A 12,860-nucleotide genomic window follows, 5' to 3' on the forward strand; every position below is an offset into this window, starting at 1 on the left:
ACAGAAGTATAAGATCAAAATAAGTCTTTTCTTGGTGTGACATGTGATGTGGCTCCAGAATCTATTATCTAACTTGTATCTTGAGATACAAAATTGATGACGTCTTTATCACAAGCGAAGAGAAGGTCATCTTGGACAACATTAGGGCTATGCAAAAAACGGGTAAAACCATTAACCCGAACCGATTTTCGGTTTATTGGGTTAACGGGTCGGGCTATTGGGTAATTGGGTCGGGGACCGGTTCACTAATTTTTTTAATTGGATTAACGGTTCGGGTAACGGGTTTGGGAAGGAAATATCCCGGGTCACCCGATTACCCGACTATTTCCCCCTATTTTCTAATTTTCTAATTCACATTTCACAATTAGGTTACAAGTTAGAAACCTTCTCCTTCTGCAGTTCTGCTTCCGCCGTTCTCCACTTCTCCAGTCTCCAGTCTCCATTCTCCAATTTCCAAACTCCGGTGAGGCGAGGACGGAACTCGACTAACCAACGAGTTACTCAGGCGTCCAGCGAGGCGACAACTAGGGGTGCATATCGGTCTCAGTTCTCACAAGGTAACGATCGATCTTTAATTTCTGTATTCGTTGATTTCGTTCTATTTATCATCATTTCATGACCTTCTTCTGACTACTCAGTTTCCGCCGCTCTCTCCAGTCTCCAAAGTTTCTCCAATTGCCAAACTCCGGTGAGGCGAGTCGGCGACGACTAACCAACGAGTAACTCAGGCGTCCGGCGAGGCGACAACTACTCTCTAGTCACTCAGGCGAGGACGGAACTCACGTCTCACAAGGTAACGACTAACAATGACTTGTTTTGGGTGCTACGAGTTGTCTGAGTACCCTACTATTAATTTGCTGTAATGTTGACATAAATCCTTTATCTGCTCCTCTCCAATTTTCAAATAATTTTGCTGGTATTTGGTGTAAGTTTTCTCTGGAATCTGGATTTTTTTCTTGAATAAAGCTGCTTACTCTTTTTTTAGTTCCTTCAAGGCTTCAATAATTCATTGCTTCATCTAAATCTTATAAAAAATAGTTCAATAAACGATTATGGCATATCTTTTCGCAGTTTTTGGTGAAAGTATCATGGCTGAAAATGTCATAACTGATAAGGTTGTTGGTGAAAGTGGAGCTTCTAATTCAAATGCAATAGATCAAAGTCAAATTGTTGAGTCTCAAGTAAAGAAAGGGAGGAAAAAAAGATCTCGTGCGTGGGATCATTTTTCTCGTAAAACTGATTCTGATGGAAATGAAAAGGGTGTTTGCAACTACTGTAAGAAAGAGTATTTTGCTGATACAAAAGAACATGGTACGACGTCAATGCTTACTCATATATCCAAATGCCCTAAGATGCCTTATAACATTGATATTAGACAATCAAGATTAGCATTTCAACCAATGATAGGTGGTAACAAGGGTGATGTAGTTGTTGTTCCATGGAAATTTGATCAGGAAGAGTGTAGAAAGGCCTTGTGTCGTATGGTAATTATTGATGAACTTCCTTTTAGATTTGTTGAAAAAGAAGGTTTTAAACAATTTATGAAAGTAGCACAACCTTGTTTCCACATTCCTTCTCGTACCACTGTGACTCGTGATTGTTTTAATCTTTTTGATGAAGAAAAACATAAGTTGATGGCTTTTTTTAAGGGAACAAAACAAAGGGTGTCTTTAACCACTGATACTTGGACTTCCATCCAAAGAATTAATTATATGGTCATTACTGCTCATTGGATTGATAAAAATTGGACTTTGCATAAAAGAATTATCAATTTTTGTCCAATCACTAGTCATAGAGGTGAAGATCTTGGAAAGTCTATTAGTAAGTGCTTACATGAGTGGGGATTGCATCACATTTTCACCGTTACAGTTGATAATGCTGGTTCAAATAGTGTGGCAATAACTGAGTTGTCTAAGCAATTAACTAAATGGGGGACCAACCTAATGGGTGGTAGTCACCTTCATATAAGGTGTATGGCTCATATTGTAAATCTTATTGTTCAAGACGGTACAAAAGAAGCAAATGTATCTATTGAACGAGTTAGGCAAGCAGTGAGATACATCAGACAATCTCCTGCTAGGTGGAAAAAGTTTCAAGAATGTTGTGAAGATGAAAATCTTGCTAAAAAGTCTTTATGCTTGGATGTTCCTACAAGGTGGAATTCAACCTACATGATGTTGAAGCGGGTAATTGAATATGAAGGTGCAATTGTAGAGTACGCCGATCGTGATATTGGCTTGACACTACATCTTAAGTTTGTTGATATGGTGGATAAAAATTCTACAGGTACACTTTTGAGTAGTGATTGGGAGGGCTAAAGCGAATCACAAAATTTCTTGAAATGTTTTTTAATCTTACTTTGAAGATATCTGGATCACGATATGTTACATCAAATCTTCATTTTCTTGAAATTTGTCAAGTTGGTGTTTACTTGAATCAATTGATATCAAATGAAGATCATGTTTTGGCTAAAATGGCGGAAAATATGAAGGAGAAATTTGATAAATATTGGGGTGATACTGAAAAAATGAATAAAATGGTTTTTATACCATGTGTTTTGGATCCTCGTCACAAATTTATCACTCTTGGCTTTGCACTTAGGAAGATGTTTGGAGAAAAAGGGGCTGCTTTAGAAATCGGTGTGCGAACATACATGGAATCTTTGTTTAATGAGTATACAAAGCCTGTTGATTCTGATAAAAATGGCCAATTTTCTTCAACTGAGGTGGATACTTCTGATTCAAGGTCTGTTGATTCAAGGTCTGGAGGAGAATTTGGAAATTTTTTTGAGGAATTACAAAAACATACATCTGAAAAAGGAGGAGCAAGTTCAAAGTCAGAATTAGTTAAGTATCTTGATGAAGAAATTGAAGTTGGAAAATCAGATTTTGATGTATTGCTTTGGTGGAAAGTTAACTCCCCTAGATTTCCAATTCTTTCTGAGATGGCTCGAGATGTGTTGTCTATTCCCGTTTCAAGTGTGGCGTCTGAATGTGCTTTTAGTACTGGAGGACGCATACTTGATTCGTTTAGGAGTTCATTAACTCCTAAATTGGTACAAGCTCTAGTGTGCCTTCAAGATTGGCTTCGAAGTGAGCCACAACCCATAAGTATTGAGGAAGATTTAGATTTTCTTGAGCAACTTGAAGAAGGTAAAAAAAGAACCTCATTGATGTAAAACTGTGAATAGTTTATTCTATATTTTTATTTTTTAAGTCTTGAGCCTTGACTTGTTATATTTGTCTTTAGATTTGGCAAAACTTGGAAACGAACTTTGCATTGATGACATGTAAAATTGGAGGTTTCCTTCACTAACTCTACTAAAGGAAAAGGAAGGTAGATGTCTTACTATTGAGGTGGTCTCTTATATTACATCATACATGTGTTATTTATTATCTTGTCTTTATGCATGATTTATGATTGACTTCTCTTTTCTGATGACTAATGAGTAATGGGTATGTAATATTATGGTTGATACAAATATTTGTGCAAAGCTCCCAGTAGAATTTGGTGTTCTGTATCAGTTTATCACTTTATTTTGACTAATCTTTCATTTTAATCATTAAAATATCTAATGCTTTCTCTGTTTCTTTGTTCATCAGATTTCATCATGCCTCAACTTCATGGTTTTAATGCTCGATCACCTATTTGGAATCACTATGAAAAACTTGACGAAAAAGAAGATGGATCATGGACAGTGAAATGTATTCATTGTGGTCGTGTTGCTTATTACCATTCGCACTATAATGGAACTGCCTCCTTAAGAAATCATGTTAAACGTTGTTTGGAAACAAGAAACCAGAATCGTTAACTCGCAAGAATTGATTACTAGCTATTATTTTGTTTACTTGAACAGTTGAATGTGAAATATTAGTACTATGTTTGGACTAAATTTTTAGTTTGTGTGACTGCTATTTTGAATTTTTGAAATTTTGATTGCGCCTGTATGAGCTGTTGGGGATTTGTTGACTGTTGTGGCTGTTGTGTCGAGTGTTTTCTAGTAGAAAATGTTGTGTTGTGCTGACTGCTGTGGGTTGTGGCTGTTGTGTCGAGTGTTTTCTAGTAGAAAATGTTGTGTTGTGCTGACTGCTGTGGGCTGTGGCCTGTGGCTGTTGTGTCGAGTGTTTTATAGTAGAAAATGTTGTGTTGTGCTGACTGCTGTGGCTGTTGTGTCGAGTGTTTTATAGTAGAAAATGTTGTGTTGTGCTGACTGCTGAGAGTTGGGTGAGCACTGAGCATAAATGCATACTGTGAACTTCACTGATTCAGCATCAAGTGCACTTGTAGCTTCATCAAGGAGTAGTATTCTTGGGTTCTTTAAGATAGCCCTTGCTATTGCAAGTCTTTGCTTTTGTCCACCAGATAGTTGGGTTCCATGCTCACCTACCATAGTATAAAAAGGTTGTGATGAATATTGAATCATGTACTGTTTTGTTTGTGTTTTAGTGTGTGACTTTGTGCTTTAGCAAGTAAAAGAAAGGCAGTGTAAGTGTTTGCTAATTGCTAGTATGTTGTCACTTTAGTTGCACCATTGCAGCCTTGCAGCCTGCAGGACCTTTTGCCTGTTCTTCATGTGATTTTTATTTTTAAAAAATGTGTGATATGTTAACGGTTAACCCGATAACCGAACCGATAAGGGTCGACAACCGATTAACCAATAACCGATTAACCGATAACTTAATGGTTCTTTAACGGTTTAGCTAGTCTACAAATCGATAACCGATAAGCAAAACCGATAATGTTCAAAACCGAACCGAACCGACCGATATGCACCCCTACACAACATCAACAACATTATTTTCATTGTTTTCTTCCTTCTTCCTTTCTTTAAGATCTTGCTTCAATTGTTTACAAAATCTTTTAATATGTCCTTTCTTTCCACAATGATAACATATAATATTTGGATTCTTGAATCTTGACTTGCTTCTGCTTTTACCTCTACTTCTCGGATCTCTTGTCTTATGTCTCCCTCGATCTTCTGTATATAGAATATATGAATGTGAAGATGTGTCTTGAGATTTTCTTCTAACCTCTTCATTCAACAGACCACTCTTTGCATATTCCATAGTCACCTTTCCACTAGTGGCAGAATTTGTTAAAGAAACACGAAGAGTTTCCCAAAAATCCGATAGAGTATTAAGAAGTCAAAGTCCTTGTATTCCATCATCAAAATTAACACCTATTCCTGATAGCTGATCAAGAATACCCTGAAAATAATTTATATGATCAAGAATAGGACTGCCCTTCTTGTATTTAAAGGTCACAATTGCTTTAACAAGAACAACTTGTTATTGCAAGTTTTTTAAGCGTAAAGCGTCTCCAACTTTTCCCACAATGTTCTAGCATGTGTCTCATTCACAATATGGTTGCTAACATTATCTTCAACCCATTGTCTTATATATGCACATACTTGTTGGTGCTCAAATTCCCAATTTTTATCGGTCACATTCTCGGGTTTATGAGCAGAAAAAACTGGAAGATGCATCTTCTTTACGAACAATAGATCTTTCATCTTGCTTTTCCATATGTTGTAATTTCTTCCGTTTAGACATACCATCTTGCTCATATTCCCCCCATATAGATAACCTTAGCTCTGATACCAGTTGTTGTGATGAAAAAATGACAATGAAAATCTAACTATAAAGAACACCAAGTTTAACGTGAAAAAACCTTTCAAACCAAAGATAACCACCACGGGATCGACAAGATCCAAATTGCTTCACTATACCAATAAAAGGGTTACAAATATTGTTCTAATGGCTACACAACAAGTGCCAGAAGAGAACAAACAATAGCTACACCAACAAAAGATAAATAGAAAGAAACACCACCCAAATCTAGTTTCTGTTCGGCACCTAAAACAGGATCTTTCTGACCTCCGAATACGATCTTCACCGTTCAAATCAACCACCAAGATGTCTGGAATACTCAGTCCAAATTTCAGCCCGATCCAACGGTTAGTTAATTGGTAAACACGATCTGAACGTTGCTGGTCGGAGAAAAAGACTTCAGCAAAAGAACCCTTTTCTTTCTCTCTTTTCTCTTGTTGAAAACTCTCTAAAAAAAAACCTCTCTTATTTAATTATTCTCTCAAGACCATCCTCTATTTATAGAGTTGTGCTTTTCCTTCAAAGCCAAAACCAACTACAAATAGAATTACAATTCCAATCCTTTTCCTAATAGAATTGAAAATCAAATAAAGATAATAATTTCAATCATTTTCCAAGTAGGATTAGGCCATGGGCCTTTGGCTGGAACATGGGCAATAGTCCAACATCCTCATGGTTTGAGGAAAAAGTCATATATACTTTTATTTCTTTTATGGTCACTTTTGTTTCAGACTTATGCATGGTGTATTAGTTATGTTCCACCACTCTTACGATGTTAAAAAAACTTGTGTTAGACTTAGTAGTATTTCACATCTCTTACGTACTATGTTGGTATTTCTTATTTCATCTTGTGATTTGATACTTATATTGATAATATATCTTTAATTGTATTGTTATTACATCATGCTTATGTCAAGTGGCTTGTCTAGGATCTTTTGGGGTCTTATTTATCATGTTAAGTCTAGGGGGTACTTTAGATCGTGACATTAATTGAGGCACAATGCACTTGACAACTGCAGTCCACTAGGCAATTAAGTATATGAAAAGTAAGGGTACCACAACACACGCTATAAAATGACAATGACAAGTTCACTATATCACTTATGGTTGGAGCGCAATAGCAGGGTATTCATACAGAAGAAGTAGTTATCAAACATAATAATTAGGCATATCATTCAAAAGACGCATAAAAAAGAAAGTAGATATCCTAAATTAGCTGGTAAAATTACATGCTTTGAATATGTATTTATAAAAGGTAGCTAGTTAGATATGAACATTGAGTTTCATCAAGGAGGGATAGTATGTCCAACATGCTAATTTCTTGATTTGTAACGCTTACTTGGTAAATAAAATTTACTTTTAAAAAAAAAGAATGCAAAAAGTTGGACACAATATTAGCTTAAATGTTATATGTTGGTGAAGAAAGAAATATATATTTCAAAGACCTGCATGATTAAAAAAAAGGTGGAAAGTACTCCGATATAGGCACAGAGACGACGGGGGCATAAATCTTTGGATAAGTACAGTGCTTAACATGCATAATCACCTACTTAACCTACTCAGCTAAAGTTTCAATTAATTACATTCGTTTGAATTATTTATCACCTTTTGAAAGTCTTTACTTTATCGGGGGCGACTTAACGTGATTGGGGGCTTAAAGCGAAATTTTAAATCGGGGCCTAAAATATAAACAAACTTTATATACTTATTTATTCAACATTTATTTTTTTACACTATTTAGATAAAGATTATTAGTGTTTTTTCAATTATTAATTTTAGGTAAGATTTTATCAACTCAATAATGAAAAACATCATTTCAGTGAAATTATTATATGAATTGTTAACATAATTTTATAAGTAATTAGTTGACAAATATTAAATAAATATAAGAGTTAAAACCATAAAATTTGACGCAAGAAGTTGATAACTTGATATATTCCATTTTAATAAGATTTTAATAATGCTTGAAACTAAAATTTAAAAAGAAATAAAACAAAATTTGTAACTCACTATGTTTCACTACTAATTCTTATTTTTAACAAAGTAAAAAAATATTAAAGTGAATAAAATAATATATATTTAAAAAAATTATACTTTTTATCATAAATAAACAATTTTCGTATAAAACTTATAACTCATAATTTATTCCTGATAAAAATTTAGGAGCCTCCGAAATTCGGAGGCCCAAGGCAAAGGCCTTATTTTGCCATGCATAGAGCCGGCACTGTACTTTATTATGGACAAAAGTTATCCATATTTAAAAGTATTCTTGTGTAATTAGGATTCAAATAAATTTTCGATAAAATCTTTCCTTACAACCTCACTTACCAATTATTTTAGGAAATTATATTATAGTCAATAAAAAAGAAATAAAAAAGAAAGGAAAAATTACTGGGAAAAATTACTGAATACAGGTCTTGTGTTTCTCTTATTTCCAATATTTTTTTTATTTTTATAAATTTCTAAATTTTTTTAGTTCTTTAATATATTCGAGCTACATATTAATATATCCGAATCAGTTTTTGATGTAACTGAGTTACATATTATGTATCCGGTTTATTTTATAATGTATTCAAGCTATTTTTTAACGTATCCGAGTTACATATTATAATGTACCCGAGATACTTTTTAATGTATTTGAGCTACATATTAATGTATGTTGTGTTACTTTTTAAGGATTAATGTAATTACAAACTAAAAAGTATAGATTGTAATTTCATAGTACGTAGCTCAGAGACATTAACATCTAGCTCGGATATACTATATGTAGTTCTCATATAATAAAGAAATAAGAGATCTTGGAGAGTTTTAGAAATAAAAGGGATATATTAAAAATAAGGAAAATTTAAGAAAGTATAATTTCGTAATTTTTTAAATTATTATATATTATTAAAATTTGATGGAGGACTCGATGTGACCCCTTGTATCATTCCATAGTTATTTTCGGATTCCATATTTTAATTTTTTATTTTTATAAAAAAGAAAACAAAATTAAAAAAATGCAACATGATATTCCAAAATTGTCCAATCTCAAGTGGGAGTAAAGTAAAATTACAAACAAAAGGGCCAACTAGGCATATCTACTGAAGAGTCTCTTTGTGCTTAGATCTCACCGCCGGTTACACACTTGGTGAACCTCTCTCCTTTCCTTTGGTGAAGGGTGAACAGGTTTCAACAGCGGCCATGGCTCTGGTAAGTTGCTTAGCCCTTCTTTTTTGTTTTTAATGTAAAAGATAGATCTGAGATTTCAATATATGACGAATTTATAACGAAAGATTTCATCTTTATTGTTGATTTCTGAATCTGTCAGTATATTTCGTTTTTTCTGGTTGTGGGTTTGTAACTCTACTTCATTTTGACAAGTTCAAATGGGTATGTGCGATAGTTTTTATCAGTTGGTCGATTAATTATAATTTGCGATCTATTGGCTATTTGAGTTTCTCTTCTCTGAAAGTTGTCTACATGTATGAATCACTCAATTAGTGAGTAGAGCCAAGGCCTGGATTGATCTTTGGCTTCACATTGTTAGTGTGATGAACCCTTGGTTTGGAAGCTGGAAAAGGAATAGATATCTGCAATTTTTTCAATTTAGGTTACTATATGGAGATTTTTGCAAGCTGATTTCCAAACGTGTCTGTTCCAATAGACATCAGTGGTGGGTGACCCCAAAAGTACTGGGAGTACTTTGGGCTCCCTCCGGGACCCAGAAATCCGACAAACTTTACTGTTCAATTTTGGTTCCTAATACATCTAGAATCAATTGGTTTCTTCCAAACCTTTTTTTGATTCATAAAAGCAATACTAAATTCATTGAGTGATATATAATGGGACATTGTGATTCAAGCGTAATGATAACAAATTTCTTGATGATGCCCAATTTTATATCTTGAATGATATAAAGCATTTAAATTGTCTTCATTATGTATGTTGCAGATTTTGCACTCAACAAATAACAACAAAAATGCCTCAAAGGCACTCATTGCGGCTGAGTACACAGGTGTAAAGGTTGAAGTTCCAAAGGATTTCCAGATGGGTGTGTCAAACAACACACCTGAGTTTCTTAAGATGAACCCGATTGGAAAGGTATGTTATTCTTCTTTATGTACATTCTTTAATGTACTTGACAAGATTTTGCTAATTTCAACTGTTTCTTTTTGTCCTATAGGTTCCTGTGCTTGAAACACCTGATGGACCTGTTTTTGAGAGCAATGCTATCGCACGCTATGGTGAGGCCATGTATCATTTTCTTTTATTTGACCTCTGATCATATAACGAGAGATAGTGCTGACATTGACGTTTGCTAATTCTCGTAGTTACTAAATTAAAGCCCAACAATCCTCTTTTTGGATCTTCATTGATTGAATATGTAAGTATTTCAAGTTTATTTGGTTTTTTGGTTTCATTCATTTCGCATTTACATTTTTCAATTGTTAAATTCTTATTCCTATCTTTATGTCCCTTTTCTCTTTGATAGTCTCAAATTGAACAATGGAATGATTTTTCTGCCACTGAAGTTGATGCAAACATTGGACGATGGCTGTACCCACGCCTTGGCTTTCGTGTGTACATCCCTGCGGTATGTATCGTACTATGCATTATTAATTTTTTTTCTGAACCATTAGGAACACATAACTCAACTGAATTTCTTCTTGTTTTGCGAAAAGGCTGAGGAAGCTGCGGTAGCTGCATTGAAGAGAGCGCTTGGTGCTTTGAACACCCATCTTGCATCTAACACATACTTGGTTGGGCATTCAATCACATTGGCTGACATCATTATGGTCTGCAACTTGAGCATTGGTTTTAGGATGATAATGACCAAGAGCTTTACCAAGGAATTCCCACATGTAGAGAGATACTTCTGGACTGTGGTTAATCAGCCAAACTTCTGCAAGATATTGCGTGAAGTGAAGCAAGCTGAATCTATCCCAGCTTTGCAATCTAAGAAGCCTGCACAACCTGAAAAACCCAAGGCTAAGGAGGAGCCAAAGAAGGAGGTTAAGAAGGAAGAACCAAGTCCTGTAGAGGAGGAAGCAGCACCCAAACCTAAGGCAAAGAATCCTCTTGATCTCTTGCCTCCAAGTAAGATGATTCTGGATGACTGGAAGAGGCTTTACTCTAACACCAAGACCAACTTCCGTGAGGTTGCCGTTAAAGGTATTAGTTTTTTCTGTTATGTTACCCTTCGTTCTTATTATAAGTTGAGAGCTTTCTTAGGATACTTTGAGCGTCGGATGTAATTATTAGATCTTTTCTTGAAGTGCATGTTTCGTATCTTTTTTTCAATTTTCTTTATCCTACAATCTCTTTGATGGAGAATCCAGTGATCCGCTCTTTCTTGCAGAGTTGAATCTGTCTATTGAATGGATCTATATAGAATACTAGTCTGCACAGAAAATTTTATATTCCAACTATGTTTTGTTTTGCATATAAAGATATCGGAGAAAAGGTCTGTATATATGGCTTTTGAACTGCCTTTCTACTCAGATATTTAATTCTAATGTTACCATTATAAAATATTTTTTTGGGGAAGGGTGTGTTTGTGTATGAACCCAGTTATATAGGCTGGAATTTTCTACTTAAGTAGAACACTTGAGCTGGTTCCTTGTGAGAATCTTACCCTGTAGCATTTCTTGTTCTGCAGGTTTCTGGGACATGTATGACCCCGAAGGATATTCTCTCTGGTTTTGTGATTATAAGTACAATGATGAGAACACAGTTTCCTTTGTAACCTTGAACAAGGTTGGTGGTTTTCTGCAGAGGATGGATCTGGTACGCAAGTACGCTTTTGGTAAGATGTTGATTGTTGGTTCTGAGGCCCCATTCAAGGTGCAGGGCTTGTGGCTTTTCCGTGGAAAGGAAATTCCCATGTTTGTTATGGAGGAGGTCTATGACATGGAACTCTATGAATGGAAGGAAGTAGACATCAATGATGAAGCTCAGAAGGAGCGGGTTAGCCAAATGATTGAAGACCACGAGCCTTTTGAGGGAGAGTCTCTGTTGGACGCGAAGTGCTTCAAGTAAAACAACATTGTATTAGATTCAACAATGTTACCTTTTGACTGAGGCTGTAGTTTACTCCGGTTTTGTCTTCCCAAATTTACTTAGATTCTTGTTTTAAACACTATATTGTCTTAGAGAAACTATGGTTGAATTATGTTATCTTTTCAAGTAAAGCAGTTTTGACAGTCAGGTGAATCACCCCTTTTAGCATATGCTAACTTCTATTTAGACTGATCAACTTTTGCTTGACTTTTGTTGAACTAGTATTTTCTTTTCCATTTGTTAAGCAGTCTGTACATCCAAAGGCTTTGGTGTAACGACCATTTTCGATCGTTTTGAGCACTAGAACTTTTATGTCAGAAAATACTTTTCGATAGATTTAAATGGATGTTTTGGACTATTCAGAATTATAACTATGAAATTAATGGGATAGTTTTACTAATTTATTTAGTTAGTGGTTAACAAAATAATATTAAAAAAAATAATGGGTCACTTTTATCAAGTTGTATAGTTAATTATATCATAATTAGGATAGAAGTTGGTCTTTTAGAAAAAAAAGAAGATCAGAAAAGGGAGCCGCACACGATTGGAGGAGACCAATTCCGTAGACGACTTAAGGTGAGAATTTCCTTCAATTATTGTTGACTTGGTTTGGAGAATTAGTAATGAAAGCTCAGGTGCTGAAAAATTTGTCCGTGGAATTGATTTTGGTGAAGTGTTAAAATAAACATGTGTTGGCCGTCATGAAAATTGTGACAACGCTTTTAGTTGAAAAACATTTTATAGGAATTAAGTAGGCAACATAGATTTGGAGTAATTTTTTTGTTTGTTGTGAAGTACACGTGCAAGTGTACAAAGTGGTGTTGGCTGCCACTGGTTTTCCAACCAGTGGTTTCAAACTTTTAGTATCAATATTTTATTCTAATCTTATAAATTAGGTGTTGTTATATTGAGATAGATAATTAAATATTAGGTGTATCGAATTATTTTAAATTCATTAAAATTATTTTAATTAGGGAAATTAAGACCTACCCTTAGGTTTGAACTTTAGGAAATTGATTATATAATTAGGTGAGTTTTTTGGTCTAGGCTAAACATAGAATAATCTGAGTGTTATAGGATTGTCAACTTACACCTTATATGTGTATATATGTGTGTGTATATATATATATATATATATATATATATATATATATATATATATATATATATATATATATATATATATATATATATATATATATATATATA

The 12,860-nt window shown here is 34.4% G+C and overlaps 1 protein-coding gene across 2 annotated transcripts; it reads left to right on the plus strand.

Annotated features, from left to right (window-relative positions):
* The first annotated feature begins 8,644 nt into the window (after nucleotides 1-8,644).
* On the plus strand, nucleotides 8,645-11,858 carry LOC107004764 (elongation factor 1-gamma 2-like). Of its 2 annotated transcripts, XM_015203114.2 has the most exons (7): nucleotides 8,645-8,801; nucleotides 9,543-9,692; nucleotides 9,775-9,835; nucleotides 9,923-9,975; nucleotides 10,084-10,185; nucleotides 10,274-10,763; nucleotides 11,251-11,858. In XM_015203114.2, exons 1-7 carry the CDS (start codon nucleotides 8,793-8,795, stop codon nucleotides 11,628-11,630), a joined length of 1,245 nt encoding a protein of 414 aa, XP_015058600.1. In that variant the 5' UTR covers nucleotides 8,645-8,792; the 3' UTR covers nucleotides 11,631-11,858. The 2 variants fall into 2 exon arrangements, with proteins under 2 accessions (XP_015058600.1, XP_015058601.1); XM_015203115.1 differs by lacking the exon at nucleotides 8,645-8,801 and having other exon boundaries at nucleotides 9,534-9,692; nucleotides 11,251-11,804.
* Nucleotides 11,859-12,860: the final 1,002 nt, after the last annotated feature.

Source organism: Solanum pennellii, chromosome 11 (genome assembly GCF_001406875.1).
Source record: "Solanum pennellii chromosome 11, SPENNV200".
NCBI classification, from domain to species: domain Eukaryota; kingdom Viridiplantae; phylum Streptophyta; class Magnoliopsida; order Solanales; family Solanaceae; genus Solanum; species Solanum pennellii.

Coding starts and splice junctions, on each gene's coding strand:
- LOC107004764 (XM_015203114.2), top strand. Junction 9,693..9,774: donor AGATGAACCCGATTGGAAAG/GTATGTTATTCT, acceptor TTTGTCCTATAG/GTTCCTGTGCTTGAAACACC. Junction 9,836..9,922: donor CAATGCTATCGCACGCTATG/GTGAGGCCATGT, acceptor TAATTCTCGTAG/TTACTAAATTAAAGCCCAAC.